At 35.5% G+C, this 16,591-nt stretch overlaps 2 protein-coding genes across 2 annotated transcripts in view; one reads left to right on the forward strand and one right to left on the reverse strand.

Moving 5' to 3' along the window:
• Positions 1–14,045, forward strand: part of LOC127949071 (LIM and calponin homology domains-containing protein 1) — a 44,638-nt gene extending 30,593 nt beyond the window's left edge. The window contains exons 20-33 of the mRNA XM_052546011.1: positions 523–979; positions 1,634–1,913; positions 3,053–3,171; positions 3,965–4,043; positions 5,205–5,230; positions 5,892–6,005; positions 7,209–7,301; positions 7,374–7,579; positions 7,798–7,892; positions 8,527–8,635; positions 8,861–8,947; positions 10,152–10,260; positions 10,341–10,443; positions 11,180–14,045. Coding sequence (XP_052401971.1) covers positions 523–979; positions 1,634–1,913; positions 3,053–3,171; positions 3,965–4,043; positions 5,205–5,230; positions 5,892–6,005; positions 7,209–7,301; positions 7,374–7,579; positions 7,798–7,892; positions 8,527–8,635; positions 8,861–8,947; positions 10,152–10,260; positions 10,341–10,443; positions 11,180–11,205 — 1,903 coding nt within the window. The 3' untranslated portion in view covers positions 11,206–14,045. The remainder of the gene's footprint in view (positions 1–522; positions 980–1,633; positions 1,914–3,052; positions 3,172–3,964; positions 4,044–5,204; positions 5,231–5,891; positions 6,006–7,208; positions 7,302–7,373; positions 7,580–7,797; positions 7,893–8,526; positions 8,636–8,860; positions 8,948–10,151; positions 10,261–10,340; positions 10,444–11,179) is intronic.
• Positions 14,046–14,456: 411 nt separating this feature from the next.
• On the reverse strand, positions 14,457–16,591 carry LOC127948974 (paired mesoderm homeobox protein 2B-like). The gene is made up of 3 exons (XM_052545866.1): positions 16,399–16,591; positions 15,443–15,630; positions 14,457–14,814 (listed from the first exon to the last, which is right to left on the reverse strand). Exons 1-3 carry the CDS (start codon positions 16,589–16,591, stop codon positions 14,515–14,517), a joined length of 681 nt encoding a protein of 226 aa, XP_052401826.1. The 3' UTR covers positions 14,457–14,514.

Here is a 16,591-nt window from a genome sequence, read left to right on the forward strand (position 1 = left end):
TGTTTTTAATTTTTGGATTCAAATCAGCATATAAAAATAATTCGTAACACTGAAGACCAGATTAATGGCTGCTGAAATTTCAGCTTTGCATATTTAAATGGAAAACAGTTATTTTGAATTGCAATAATATTTCACAGTATTACAGTTTTTGATTAAATAATACTTTGATTAATACGTAATACTTAATGAGCAACTGAGACTTCTTTTAAAAGCATTGAAATTCTTTAGTGTATGTAATATTTTGTTATTTCTTAGAATTAAAAAAAATATATATATTTTTAGATTTTATAAATATAATATTTTTGTTCACCTAATAAATCTTGTTTAGTGTGACCAGCCACCTATAGACCATTATGACTGTATGTCAAGGTTAGTAATTATGAGAAAATAGTTGACAATGCAGTGTTAGTACCCCAAAACCTTTTTTCACAATTAAACATTTATCATTAATCTATATTGATTAATTAATTATCATTCTACTATGTAATTGACATTCTATTGATCTCACTCTTTGGCTTTCAGAGAGCGTAGGGAACAGGAACTACATGAACAATACTGTAAGGCCTCCACCCCAGAAGAGAAAGCAGCTGTTCTTCAGCGCTATGCTCTCCGTTTCACAATCAGCGATGCCATATTGGAGAAACTCCAGCTCCCCAAACTGCCTTCTGCTGCTCCACCAATGCACACGTCACCACTTCATCAACCCGAGAAGAAGCTGACATGCACCACCTTAGTAGAAGCAGAGGTCCCAGAGCCTGAACAGACTACCCAAACACACCACAGTGGTTATACAGACCAGAAGACTGCACAAAAACAGGCACCAACCCCTGAACCATTACCTTCTGAGACCTCCAAAGCTCCAGAAGTCCTGTCAGCACCCACAAGAGTTCCTCCGGCTCCATTGAAGCCTGTACCCCTGATCACCCCAAAGCCCTACAGCCAGCCCAAATTCAGCCAAAGCCTCCACAAATCAGTGAAGGCAAGTATGACTTTCCTTGGACTGTAATATCTAAAGCAAATTCATTTAACAATGGCAAAAAGATTGGGTTGAATGGCTAGAGATGCTGAGATTTTCAGACTTTTAGGACCTCCAAGTGTGATAATCTTTCCAAAGTGATTATCTTACTATGTGATGATCTAAAAAAAATATAAAGGCAGTTATAGACCTGTTTATATTGTATGAGAAAACACAAGCCAAAATGCTTTTTACAAAATTAAATATTTGACTTTTAAAATTTAAATATTTCTACTATACCTGAAGCCAAAGTAGAATTATAAACATAAAATGAAGCAAAATAATTAAATCAATTAATTAAAAGAGGTAAGTAAATGTACATCCATTTCATAAAATTCGATTTTATTCCCTCTCTTAATTTTTTTTGCGTAAAACACAACAGAAATTATCTTTCATAATGTATTTTTCCATATATTGAAAATGTATGAGACTGATGACGTTGTGGTTGCCATTGGCTTCCATTCTATGATAAAGACCAACCTAAACCTCTTGCTAGATACAGTAGCTCCTTATGAGTTTCACGCAAGAACGACGTGAAGGCAAGTTAATTATCTTAGATTTTTAAGCTGATCAGCTGATCAGCTTAAATAAATGTGTGTTGTTGTTTTTTTATTACAGAGTGATGGGCTGATCCGTGTGAACGGTGACAGCAGAGAGAGGGATGATAGAGATTCTATGTTGTGTCCTCAAATCAACGTCTCTTCCTCACCTCCAAAGCCAGATACTCCGAGTCAACAAAATGAGGAGCTCATTGTTTTAGAAGCCTCAGAACACCAGCAAAATGTACAGACTTCCATTTCTGACAAGGAGAAAGAAGTCATAAAGGAGGGAAAAAAGTGTTCTCTTATTCCTCAGGAAGAAGACACCTCAACTACACTGTCGGTGTCAGAACCAGAAGGTTGAGAATTCTAATATTAGCCACAGATTTTTGTTGTGATGCAACAACATTCTTAGGCCGAGCTGATTGTTTATTGTAACGTTCAAAAATCAAGACTTCTTCCCCAGTACAAAAATATTTTTTTTTTTTATCATTAAAGGGATAATTCCATCCAAAATGAAAACCTGTGATCACTTGCTCACCCTCTGTAAACTGTATGCATCTCTTTCTTCTGTGGAACATAAAAGAAGATATTTAGAGAAATGTCACAGTGTTTTTTTTTTAATTATTATTATTATTATTTTTTTTGGTCCATACAATGGCTGTGTCCGAAAGGTGAAAAATGATGACTTCGGAAGAAACTTCATTGCCTGTCTTTTGAAATAACATCATCCGATTGATTTTTGAAGGCAGCGTAGATGTTTCCCCCACTGCCTTCAGTATCCCACAATCCTGTGCGTCCCATTTCATGATAGTTGAGCTTAAAAAATAAGGATGGCATCTGAAATTTGCGTTTTATACATAGTTTGTGTACAATGTATGTTTCTGACCAACTCTTGATGTTACTTGTAGCGAGAAATTAGTATTATAGTTATTAAATATTTGCTTTTTTATCACCAAAGATTGGTCAACTTTGTTGTAAATCATTAAACCAATACGTTGCTCTAGATGCCTTTCCAAAATCAGTTTTGTGAGGTGCCTTTGAGCACAAACACCTCCTGCTAGTCATTGTCTGATATGGCAGCAGGGCAACAAGTCCGCAGCCCAAGCTTTTGGACACAGCCAATGGAAGTCAATGGGCTACAGTTATGTTTCCTGACATTTTTCTAAATCTTCCACAAAACAAAGACATACATACAGGTTTGGAATGGCAATAGGGTGAGTAAATAATGACATCATTTTCCTTTTTAGGTGGACTATCATTTTAAGTAGTGAAAGTAGTTCAATTTTTTGCATCTATTCACCTTAATATATTGACCCTTAGCTGCCCATATTTCACTTCAGCGACATCCATTACAGCAGGTGTTAAAATACTTAACCCTTTAGGGCAAATACATACAAATTCTAATTGAGCAAAAACATAAAGATGTGACTTGTTTAAAGCAGAGGTAGACTGAATCATTTTTATATTAACTTATGGTAGTTTCCTATTTCTTCAGGAAAGCAGCCAGTGCCTGACACAATGATGAAGCGCAGCTGTGTTGTTACAACAACCATAGTGACAGAACTCACTCAGACACACCCCGTCCCGCCAACTCATGCGTCCAGCACCGAGCAGGTGGGCCTTGATTTCTCTCTCTTCAATTTTAATAAAACAATTATTCAATGATTTTCAAATACATCGGCTGATTCTTGAAGTTAGACCCTTGGGATGGCTGAAAGTAAGCAATTAGTTAAGAGTAGTCTTTATTATTTTGTATGACATTATCTTGTTGAAATCTTTGAGTTTAATACTTTATTCTTTTTGGTCGGTGTCTTTGCATTCATGACTACTAAACTGTTTAACTGACCCAAATGTGTAATTTCCCATATAGTTGTATTAGTTTTATGTCCACAGTCTCATAAATAAAATATCCAAATAAATCATGAATAAAATTAAACCAGTTTGCCATGTAATGAGCAGGATGATGGACTGATAATTTTCTGACTGTATGTACAGCTGACTGTATATTATCCCGTAATTATTTATACAGCTAATTTTTGTCAGTGCTTAATACCTTAATAGCATACCTTTAAAAATGGAGGTGAATGTGCTATTGTCCCTGTTGAAAAAAAACAGTATATGCTGGATAGGTGTGTTTTGATGCATGGCTGCTGGTTTGAGCTGGTTTAAGATGGTCTTTAGCTGGTCATAAGTAACTGGTCTGGAGCTTGTCCCTAGCTGGTCATCATAAGCTTGTCTTAAGCAACTAACTCCTGCTCAGAACCAGCTCAAACCAGCTGCCATGCTTCAAAACATACCTAACCATCATATGCTGGATTTTCCAACAGGGGTGTATTCTATTGGAAACCTGCTCTTATTTAAATTTTGACTGTGAAAACAGGAATGACTTTCTTTTCATTCCCCTCAGCTCAATTCGGTCTATAGTTCATGTGATGTGAGTTCAACTGCCGAGTCAAGCAAGACTTCATGCTCACTCTCAATGACAGGTAATACAACTCCACTTTAATCTCTCATAATGTGATGACCAAACGAATCCCTATTCCAACTTTCCCACTTTTAGTTGTTCGTTTAACTCCCCTAAATCCTCTTTTGGGGTTACCTTTCTTCCTGGTTTATGTTTTTCTATTTTTTTCTCTTGCTTTTTGTCTCTTGCGTTGACTTCCCCTCTGTCATTTGGTGTGTGTGTGTGGGTCTGTTAGAGTCCTCACAAACCTCTAATAGCTCTAGATTACGCTGGGAGTTCTTCTCTCCAACAGGTAAAACCGATAGATTAACTAATCACACAGGGCTTCCTTCCCCACGAACAGCAAACGCTCCGTCTGCCCATCGCTGATCATCTCTCGTTTGTCCGCCTCCTTTGACTACTCCTGTGGAGGTGCATTGTATAGTAAATGCTTGTCTGCTGAGGACATCATGAGGCACTACAGATTTATAAACTGGTTTTTGAGTGTAGAGGAGCGTGGAGTAAGTTTATTCAGTTTAAACACACTCACATCTTACCCCACTCTTTCCTTCTAAACCTAGAGCTGAGTGCCATTTTGTCCTCATCAGGCATCTGTAGCATGGACCCATGGACATGTGTCAGCACTCTGTGACTATAGATTAGATTTCTTTAGTCGGATCATTGTACAGTCATGCTCAGTAACTGAAATGAAGATGCTCTGCGTTATTGCTTTTTTCTGTTGTATTCATGTCTAGATTTGCGACTCTCAGAGAATAGATCCTTCTTGTCTTTGCCTCTGCTTATACCAGTTATTCATATCCATCTCAGGTGATAGAATCATAAGTGGGCAGCTACATAAAACAGGGTCCAAAATCAGTGATTGAATCCCTCAAACCATATTTGGAAGTGGTGAAGTATATAAATATAGTAACACAATGAGACCTGTTAAAATCTGATCATAATTGGACACAGGAGATCAATTGGAGATGCAAGTGAGTAATAATAATAATAATATATGTAAACCAGATGGATATTAGTACCGGGTGTAAATAAAGACATCAAGTCTCAACTGTTTTTTTCTTTCTGAGTCATTTTAATGTTTAATACTCTGTTTACCAGTTTGAAATCCTATGGTGCTATTGCTTTCATTAGCACATGAAGAGATTTAGTATATGATGAGTTTCCCCTCTTCTTTCCTCCACAGAGGGGATTGACTACTCCATTGATTGTGTAAGTATTTAAGTAAGCCAAAATCTCACCCACTCTTCCTGAATCTCTCTTTATTTCCTCTTTCTGCTTTTCCTTTCACTCTTCTTTTCCTTCGTTAGTCATTCATTGTAACATTTTGGTCATTTTGGCTGTTAGAGTACTGGCTTGATTGGAACAGATTGTCTTTGGCATGTTTGCTGTTGCACTGCTTTTCACTGAAGTTTCAGTGTATCGCACCAGTAGCTTTATGCTTTCAATACAGCGTGTCAAGTTCCAACACAAATAGTTAAAAAGTGTTGATGCATTCTGTTGCATTCATATTTTATATGAACTTTTATATTTATTTATACTTTTTTTTTAATTAAAAAATTATATATATATAAAATAGCTTTGATTTAATTTTTATTTCAGTTTTTAGCTCTTCAACTTAAATTTTTGAAATCTTGTCAGCGGCAAAGTACCACTCAAATTGTTACTTTAACAAATCACAAAATAAAGTTTTGGCATGTTAACTGATTTTTAGTAATTGATCATTACTTATGCTCATACCTAGTAAGAACAGCATAGATGCACCCTGTCTTCTTACCTACTTTCCTTTATTTCCTTTCTGCTTCTGTGTGTGTGTTTGTGTGTATGTATGTGTGTACTTTGTGTGTGTGTGTGTGCGTGCGTGCGTGATCAGATTGAAACCCCAATGTCAAACCTTGCAAAAAGGGTTGATCACTGGACATGGGATCCTAATGAGGAGCGCAGGCGACAGGAGAGGTGGCAGCAGGAGCAGGAACGCCTGCTGCAGGTACAGAAGCCAGCTCGGGGTTAGGTTTGTCTGAGAGAAGTGAGCACCTGCTGTTCTGTAGAGACAACTATCTCTGTTGTTGTGTTCTGGTTAGCAATTTACCATCTGTTCCTGTCTTCCCCTTCACATTCTCTCAAATCTATCACACTTTTTGTTGACTTTTGTATACGTGTGAAACACAAAAGGAGGAATTTTGAAGAATGTGTTGATTAGTCTTGTCCATGCCGTAACAATAATCTGGACTGATGACTGAAGCTTTCAATCTTCATAAAGGTCACAAAAGCACTTGTGTACTTATGTCTAATATACTAATACCTTTTTTTTTAATTACAGGTTTTATTCTCTTCCTATTTTTAATTGGCTAATAAATCAAATATACTGCTGAACAATAACAAATTTGTTTCATTCTATAATATTTTCCTAATGACAATTTTGTGATTTTAGATAATTTTTTTTCCCATTTTTATCACAGAAGGCAGCAGTATAGTTTTTAAACTTATAATAATTCCTACTTCTATTAGCACTGCATGATTCATAACTTTATTAATTACATGGGGAGGTTTTGAAAAACACATAAACCATAAAGTTCATCAGTCATACGTTTCTGCTTTGTATTCAGCAATATCTGGATAATTCTGGGATCAAGATTTTTTGTTAAGAAATTATTACTTATTTCTTATTAATACTATATTTCTATTTTATTTTTTAATTTTTTTAATCCTACACAAACTTTTTTCTATCTTTTTATAAAAAGTAGGCACTCAAAAATGTCAAGTAGTACTGTTCCTGTAGCTAATTTGGTAGAGCAATGTTAGGGGTTCGATTCCCCGGGAACACATGATAGGTAAAAATTGATAGCCTGAATGCACTGTAAGTTGCGTCTGTTAAATGCATAAATTTAATTTAATTTAATTTAAGTAAAGTGCGATAATAATAATATACAACAAATAATACAAAAAGTACAAATTATTGTCAAAAATGTTTACATTTCATAAATAGTTATCTTAGAGTTAATAATGACACAAAAATAATGATTCCCATTCGTTGTTATTGCATAAATAAGGGCAAACAGTACATTTTTCAGAATTTCTCCTTTTGTGCTCCACAGATAAAATTAAAGTTATGCAGCTTGAAACAACATGAGGTTGAATAAATTATGACTGAAGTGAACTTTATCTTTAATGCCTCTTTCTTTTTCTGAAGGAGAAATATCAGCGAGAGCAAGAGAAGCTGAAGGAGGAGTGGGAGAGAGCGCAGAGAGAAGTGGAAGAGGAGGAGAGGAGGCACCATGAAGAGGTATGTATTTGAACTGCTTCACATGAGCTCTAATTGGTTCTTGATGAGCACTAACTAGCTCTTAATCACTAGGAAAGGCGGATACTGGAGGAAACCGTGACCCCACTGACCCCTCGGACCTCAGGTTTATCATCCTGTATGGTGACAGATGCTCCGCCCCTCAGCCAGCCCTCAGCCCCACATGACACCATTGTCCTCTCCTTGGCTGACTGGGAAAGGAAACAGGAAATGTTGGAGAGAGAGGCACAGACAAACCAGAGTAACAGACTTACACACAGGTGGAGCACATACTAGTCCATTATAGAAACAAACCCTACAAACATTTTAAATTACAATTTTAATGTCAAATGTAATTTATTTTCTGATTTTGATGTACTCTGGCAACCTATCACTTGAAAAGGTGTAATGGTCAAGTACAGATGTAGTTGTTAATATCATAACCCTACACACAGGATATGTCTGAATGGATGTTTCAGTGTTTATATAACCTCTCTAGCCCTGATCAAGGAATCACACCGGCTCAGCAGAATGGTCAGAGAACTGAACCTCAGCAGAGCCAAACAGCTAAACCACAACTGCAGTTTATACAGGGTAAGACACAAACACTAGCCCTGGCTCAAAATGGATATTAATTTTCTTTGTTTCATACATTTTTGATCTACAAAAAAGAATAAAATAATAGACTGTAAAAAACTGTAAAATGTCAAGTGAAGCAACCATCATGTAAAAAAGTAACTTTTCAAACACAATTTTCAACATGAATTATTATTATTATTATAATATTAATTTAAATATCATGACCTTGATTTGGAGGACAGGATGTTTTTAGAAATAACAGGTCTTCTTTTAAAATATTTTTTGTGTAATAAATTTGATATATTATTATTGTTAATATTATTTATTACTATAACACAACTATCTATGTAACAGAGTGTGTGTTTAAGTATGTTTGTGTGTGTACATTTTTTCATTAATACCAATTTTATTGAATGTACAGTGTAATTGTAGATTTAGGTACTGTATAATACTTATTAACTACATGTACTATATGATTAGGTTTAGGATCAGGGTTTGGCTTAGGGTTACTTGCACGTAATTGTGCATAATTTATTGTTATTATAATAGTAAGTACATGTAACATGTAACAAGGACAGCTTAAAGTGTTACATAGAAAACACACTGGATACTCAATTAAAACACGTTTTTTCTCTTTGTGTTATTACAGATGGCTCTTGGAACTGTAAGTCTAAAGACAGACAAGAAGATTTGAAGAAAACCGCCTCATTGGATCGTAATCAGAGTCCACCTCAGAGCCAGACCACGAGGATGAGGAGGTGTGTGTGTGTGTGTCTGTTGTGGGAATGCATGTTGGCTTGCATACACTCATGTGTGCCAAAATGCTGCTTGGCTTTGCTATGAGTGGAGGATGTTTTAAAGATCAGATCACATGAGGTTTTTTTTTTTCTGGCACATGGAACATTTCTGCATATGACTTGCTTTCACAGTAGTGTGTCTCTGTGCTTGTGTGTATGTGTGTATGTGTGTGCGGCTATTGGCAGGACTGGGTCGTATGAAAATGTATTAGAGACACACCCATCAAAATCACCCACACCATCACAAGACACGCCACCTCCATCACCCAGCAGGTATGAGCCTTCCCTCCAACACATACTCAATCACATGGAGATACATGTGTGTGTATGTGGAGGCTTCGAAAGCATTTGTGCGCTTCACCCATACACGGTGATTACGTCATGCTGTTGAACTGGTCTGTAAGATTTCTTGCATTTAATTTAAATGCAAAAATATCGGTTTAAAGGAACAATTCCCCCAGAAAGGAACATTTGCTAAAACCTTACTCATCCTCATACCTTCCAAGATGTAGATGAGTTTGTTTCTTCATTGGAACAGATTTAGAGAGATGTAGCATTGCATCACCTGCTGCAGTGAATGGGTGCCGTCAGAATGAGTCAAACAGCTGATAAAAACATCACAATAATGTACAAGTAATCCATGCTTCAGTCCTTCAATTGGCACCTTGTGAAGTGAAAAGCGGTGTGTTTAAAGTTTTATTTCAACTTTAAACCATTGCTTCTGAACAGAATACATCCATAAGCCATAATAACACTTCCAACCCCAAAAGTCCAACCACTGTTGTTTTCTCACATGAAAACCCACAAACATATTTGTTTAGAACTGATTTTGCTTGTAAATGTTGCTCGATCCATGCATATCACTCTCCTGAATCAGATAAGACAACTGTTTCCCTGGAGAAAGAAATGTTTTGCAATTACATTGCAATTACAAACACACATCTTTTCACTTCACAAAGACATTCATTGATGGACAAAAGCTGTTTGGATTACCTGTGGATTATAGTAATGCTTTTATCAGCTGTTTAGACTCTAATTCTCACGGCAGCCATTCACTGCAGAGGACTCATTGATGAGCAAGTGATGTAATGCTGCATTTTTCCTAAATCTTTTCTGACGGAGAAACAAATTCACTCACATCTGGAGGGTGAGTGAAGTTTCAGCATATTTATAATTTTAGGTGAACGATTCCTTAGTTTAATGCATCCAATTGAAATTTAGGTTCAGCATATGATGATCCAAGTTATGCCACCATGATAATAAGGCATAACCATTGCTTTCATTTCAGTAGTTACATAATCATGCTAAATGCTTTGCGCAGTCCTATTTATTTAAATTCCGTGCCTTTATTGCATTTGTTACCTCTCTAAAGTCTTTTTTATTATTATTGCTTTTCATTCAAGACCTGACAAGAAAAGATTGTTAAATGATAAAAAGTTTCACCTTAATATATGGCTTTATATGGCGCCCTCTGCAGGTCAGTAAGTGGAAAGAAGCTTTGCTCCAGTTGTGCACATCCATTGGGTAAAGGAGCAGCTATGATCATTGAAAGCTTGGGGTTGTACTTCCACATTCAGTGTTTTAAGGTAAAACTTAGACACTTTTGGCTCTGTGTGTGCGTAAGAAACTTGTGCATCCTCTTTAATCATTATCTGATGTGTTCTAGTGTGGCATTTGTAAAGGGTTACTTGGAGACACAAGTGCTGGAACTGACGTCAGAATTCGAAATGGACTTCTTAATTGTCAAGAATGCTACATAAAATCAAGAGGTGAGGCTTAATGTGTTTTAATTGCATCTTTAACGTGATCCTAAATGTGCAGGTTACTGTAATTCCCTTTATTTTGTATTTTGTATCATAAACAGTAAAATCTATGATCAAAATCTTAATGACATTAGCTTTTAATCATTTAAATAATTTCTTAAACTATGGGGCCTGTTGACTTTTAGAAAATTAACCCCTTTAAACACTTTTCACAATCTCACTAGTTCATTTGTTGATGTATACGTAAATCAAATGAGTTTTCTGTCAAGTCTTCACCACGTTTCAGATTTTGTATTATGATTAATAATATTCTGTGGTGGAAATAAAATAAACTCCTTTGCCTTGCTTAGTCTAATTTTACTGCTAGCATTTTATTTATCCTAAATACAATTAAATGTTATTATAAAATGTATTGTTTTAATATAATTACAATTTAATAAGATTTTCAAAATGTTTACATAATTTGACAAAAAAATATAAAAATAGTCCGGCAAAGTAGTATTTGTATTGATTTTTCTTTTTCTTCACACATCACACGAGATATTTCATATCAATCAGAAATAATTTTAAGTAACAATTTACCATAAAATATATTTTAGAGTAAAAATGTATCGTGGTTTAATGCTATTTTCATGTATTTATTTATTTTCTTATTTTAAGAATGAACATCTGGCACTAGTAAAAGGTTAAAACAAGCCTAAACATATTTTCAGGACATTTTTAATGTGCTCCTTCTTTGCAGCTGCTGGCCAGCCAACAACATTGTGATGCCTCTGCACTTCTGACAAAGAAATGGAACTGAATTCAGGTTAAACCGACCCAGGACCATACCCAAGAAGAACGGATTTTACGTTTATACCATGTTTCCCTTACAGCACAATCAAGCATAGAGACATTAAAGTCAAAAATCAGGAATCAAGGACACCTGATGGGTTTTACTCTGGACTTTCTTTGACTGTCATTGTGCTCGATGAAAAACAACTTTATCGCTTACATGATAAAAAGTCCATGAGATATTAATGCGATTACAGAGACTACAGCGAGTCTGTTCATACTGGTAGTTTTACACTTTAGAAATGAGAAGTAACAGTACTTTACCTCACAGTGGCCATGTTACATACATCTCAATAGCAATAAGGCCAGAAACATACTTTACACAAATGCAGATGGATGTGTCAATATCAAACCTCAGTTCTAAAGGCTGAGATAGACATCAGTCAAATGCCTGTGCCATTAACCCCAAAAATATCTAGGTAGCTGTTAACACTCTCACAACACTTGTCAGTGGGGCAGTATCTTTTCTAAATGTCCTAACATGTACCTTAAAGGTACTTCTAATATGTTGAGAGTGTATAAACAATATAAAAAACTAAAATCACGATTCTCTTGAAACTGTTGCTTCATGAGAGAGAAAACTGATTTGAAGAAGCCAGTGGGTCAAGGCTTACTACATCATTCTGGGAGCAAAAAGCGTCTTTTGCCATTGACAGCCATTCAAAAGTAGCATTGTATTCTGACTAAATAAGCAACTCAAGGCTGTAAACATTAGACCACCATTTTTTGGAGGGGGTTTGTAATGGTCTTTTTATTTAAAGGAATTAAATAATTAAAGGATTCTTAAAAAATATGAACGAAATAAGAATTGCGTAGTAAGAAAAATGTTAATTTTTTGTAAGTTATCTATTTGGACAGTTTGGAAATATTTTTATTTAAAAAATGTACCACCATTCACTCTTATTCATATGCCTAGGTAAAAATTGGCAACATCATTCAGAATGGCAAAACTGGATATTATTGTTTCAAATATTAAATGTTTAGCTGCTTACCTTGCGCTCTTTTACTGTTCGTTATCTGTGGACAGTAAATGCAGCATGAATTTGTCTTGATGTTTTTTCAACATCAAGAATATCACCTGTTGTCTCTGGTGGTTAAGGCACTTAAGCAATTAATAAATGGCAGATATTACATGTTCATGTTTTATATGTTTATAAGTGAAATCGACGTCATAGTTTAGTATACTCACTACTGAGGGTGCATAGCTAGAATCATCTACTTTCACATAATTGTCTAGAGTATGTTTTGGGCCTAACACCACTGACACGAAATTATAAACTTCCACAAATTAACTACATATTGACTACAACTGTTCATGAGTATTACTCAAGTCCTTGCAGGAATACAGTGTAACATGGGCACTGTAATGTAGAGTGAGACCGAATCCATTTCCATTGTGAGGAACATAAGGTAGCAAATGTCCGGTTTTCTTTTCAAGAAAATTTAGCATTATTAATAATCTCAGTTTTTGTAAAGGTCTTGCCGGTATGTCACACATGTTTTCAAATGTTCCACTAACAGACGAATGCATAATGTGCAACTCTTAGGCCTAGCTGATTCGTCCTGATGCCTTAACTGACAACGTGAAATAAATACAGATAAGATTGTCCATCACTTTTTTCATTTACGTTTTGAAAACATGAACTGGAGTGGTTTTGATTGAAATGTTCTGTTCCTTCCTCCGTTTCTCATCGCCTGTTTTTTCTTGTTTGATAAGTGAGGGGTTTGATACTTTATTTGTGCAGTATTGTTTAACAGCATGTTGCTAATGTGTAGATCTAACATTTCCATTTGATTTTTTCTAAATTTGTTAGTAATATTTAAGTTTTGCTCTGCAGTTGAATAGTAAAAAGATTGCATGATCCCAGAAACTTTCCTTGATTAAGCTTTACATTACAATGTCAATGTACAATTACTAAAAAGTAATAACATTAACTCTTCAAAGCAGCTCCGCATAATCAGAAGTATATTATGTAATAACACTGTAATGTAAAGTGTAACCCTTTTCTTTTTTTTTCTTTTTCTTTTTTTCTTTAAATATTCCTTTAATGTATTCTGTTGCCTTTCTCTCTTCTGCGATGTTGTGCCTTAGAAATGCGCTCCTAGATAACGTCTAGTGTCGGCCACCCTTGCATCCAAAGCTTCAAGTTATCAGTGTGCACTGATGAGAGTATTATGCATATGCACTGAGCACTCTGCTTTCACCCTTGTACTTTATTCAAACACTATGAATGTGCAAACAAGAGATTTAAAAATGAAACTAACACCCTCTGTAAACTTTTCACTTATGTCATGTGAATTAAGAGATGTAAAATTGTTAAATATATCTATATTTATCTAAATCTACTGGAAAGGATTGCAATCCTAAATGTCACCAAAATATCAAATTCAACAACGAGGACAGATTGTATTCAGAAACACTAGCATATAATTCCTGCTGTTTTAACTTCTGCTTACGCTTTCTGGTAATATTTGAGATTAAAAGACATTGTTATTTAGATGCGGGGGTTTTTGATCGTTGCTTGTATATCGTTTGTTTTATTTCGTGACATTGTTGGAATATGAACTGAAACTGAAGGAGGGCAATAATTACTGGAAAGAGTAGCCAAGGATGAGTGAGATGTGTGTGACGCATAACATCATATTCTGTATTTATTATACCATTAAAAAAAAAAAAATAGTGATATAAGACAACCTACAAGACGCTGAAATGCAATGGCTTTTATAGCAAGTGTATGTTTTTAAATAAACTGTAATAAACTATTTTAAATGCACTAGTGTTTGACCCACATGCTTCTGTTTGTGACTAGGAGCCCGAATTAAGTGGTAAATATTTTTTTCCAATGTAATTTCAAAAAAGAATGTTGCTCTGTGTGCAGTTTATGTTAGTTGTTAATCTAAATATTTGTTGTTATAAATAACTGGAGCTAACATATTTTCCAGAACAAAAAGCAGTAAAAGATTGCATGTTTACTGATTATATGACACTTCTACTATCCACTTTCTCTTTTTGCATTTGAATAAAATTAAAAAAGATATGTTTCCCATACTTGCAAAATGTATACAAAAGTTCCCTAAGCATTATAGGTATTACTTGTCAATAAATAGACCAATGCATTATTAATTTCCTATTTGCATGAGATCCTAACAGATAAATAACATAAATGAGGTAATCAAATGGCACTATAGCGATCTAGACAGTGGGTTCTGATGTTTGAACTGGCACATCATGTCTTTCATTGCTCAACACATGCAGGCAGTGGTTGCACAGTGAGTTTGGTGACCTCTTGACCTCTGTGTTTCAAGAGAAGAGACTCCAAACAAGGGCAGTTGGTCTGGGGCCTGATCCTCTCGGAGACTGCTGGTGTCCTGTTTGTGGTTTGGGTTTAGGGTAAGAGTGGGTTGTGTGCTGTCTGGGTCAGGGACTGCCATCGTTTTGGAGCTGTCATGGGAAGGTGAACTGTTCACTTTGGAAGATGACTCGGTCCATGTAGCTGCACGCTCCTGTTTGCGAAATTTAGCGCGTCTGTTCTGGAACCAGACCTAAATCAAATCAAATAAAATAAACCCATTTAATGAATGAATACTTCAAAATTTACCTGACCTAATTAAATCCAGTCAACAGATACATTATTTTGCCAAAAGTATTGGGCATCCCCCTTCTAATGAAAAGGTTTGACTACTTTAATAATTTCTATGAGTATTATTTTTTAATGTTTTAATACATGAATTATGTTTCCATATTGTTTTGTTCCAACAGTTTTGGAAGGGTCTAAAATGGCTGTACCCATATGTACAGGTCATTGGTGTTTGGTGATGAGTTTTTGTCTCAAGGTCTGTATTTAATGTCACACCAGTGGCAGGCAAATCAATCATTTCTTTTTGAACCCTGCTTTATTCACAGAGGCATTGTCATGAATAGAAAAGGGTCCTATCCAAACTGTTGCTATAAAACTAGAACCACACAATTCCCTACAATATCATTATATGCTGAAACATTTAACATTGTACTCATGGAAATGACTTATGGAAAATACTTCTAATGAAATAGTCAAACCTGTTCATTAGAATTCGGGCTTTCCAAAACTTTTGGCAAAGGGGATCTTATGTATCTTAGAACCCAAAAAGAGCATAGACAGTTGAAGAATGATCAGAGCAGAAGCTCCGATACCTGAACTCGAGCTTCAGTAAGATGGATCTCCTGCGCGAGCCCCTCTCGGGTGTAGATGTCTGGATAATGAGTCTGTGCGAACACGCGCTCGAGCGCTTTCAGCTGCGCGCTGGTGAAGATGGTGCGCACGCGCCTTTGTTTGCGTCTCTCCTGGACACCTCGTTCGTAAGGCAGAAGATTATGATGAACTGGAAATTGAATTAAATTCTAATTAAACACAAATATATATTTTATATTGCAGTAACTGTTTACGCCCTTCAAAAGTTTGGGGTCGGTAAGATTTTTTAAAAGGCTCTTATTTTAAAGATACAGTAAAACAGCAATATTGTGAAATATTGTAACAATTTGAAATAACCGTTTTCTATTTTAATAGATTTTAAAATATAATTAATGAGATAGCGAAAGCTGAATTTTCCACAACCATTACGCCAGTCTTTAATGCCTCATGATCTTTCAGAAATCAGTCGCCAATTCGGAATTTTGTGCATTTATTAATTTATTATACACTTTTCAAAATGAGCGATAAGACAACCAACAAGAAGCTAAAATGGAATGGCTTTTGTAGGCTAGCTAATTTGTGTTTTTAGACGATATAATAGGCTTCATTGTTTTAAATGCACTTAAACTGCATTTGACCAAATGCTTCTTTAACACTTTTTAAAAAAAAGTATTAATATGCTACATAAGGGAACTTTTTAATAATTAAACATTGTAATATGCTGTATTGGTGCTCAAGAAACATTTATTTATCTAATTTCTGCATGATACGTCGATGAATGTAAAGTTTAAAAGTACAATATTTATTTGAAAATTTTGATCAATTGCTGAACAAAAGTATAGGCTACTATTAGTGTCTGTAAAATAAATGTACAAATATTTTTTCCCTGCAAATGGTGTAGCCAAATCAATTACCATCCTTAATAAATCTGAAAAATGGGATTAAAGCATAAACTAACCTGTTATGAAGCGTGAGGGTTGGTGAGAGCCAGGTGCAAGGAAATGGCAACTGGTTGTGTTTCCCAGATTGCACCTGTTATATTGAAAACTGAAGGGCTGACTGCAGGAGCTGAACTCCGTGGAGCGGCCAGAAGCTCGGCCAGTGTCCATCCCGGACTCGTACCCAGGAGACGTCAGGTAGCTGTACTCCAT

The sequence above is a fragment of the Carassius gibelio genome, chromosome B1 (genome assembly GCF_023724105.1).
Source record: "Carassius gibelio isolate Cgi1373 ecotype wild population from Czech Republic chromosome B1, carGib1.2-hapl.c, whole genome shotgun sequence".
Classification (NCBI taxonomy): Eukaryota; Metazoa; Chordata; class Actinopteri; order Cypriniformes; family Cyprinidae; genus Carassius; species Carassius gibelio.

Coding starts and splice junctions, on each gene's coding strand:
- LOC127948974 (XM_052545866.1), bottom strand. CDS start 16,591: ATGGAGTACAGCTACCTGACGTCTCCTGGGTACGAGTCCGGGATGGAC. Junction 15,631..16,398: donor ACCCTCACGCTTCATAACAG/GTTAGTTTATGC, acceptor TTCAATTTCCAG/TTCATCATAATCTTCTGCCT. Junction 14,815..15,442: donor TTACTGAAGCTCGAGTTCAG/GTATCGGAGCTT, acceptor GATTTGATTTAG/GTCTGGTTCCAGAACAGACG.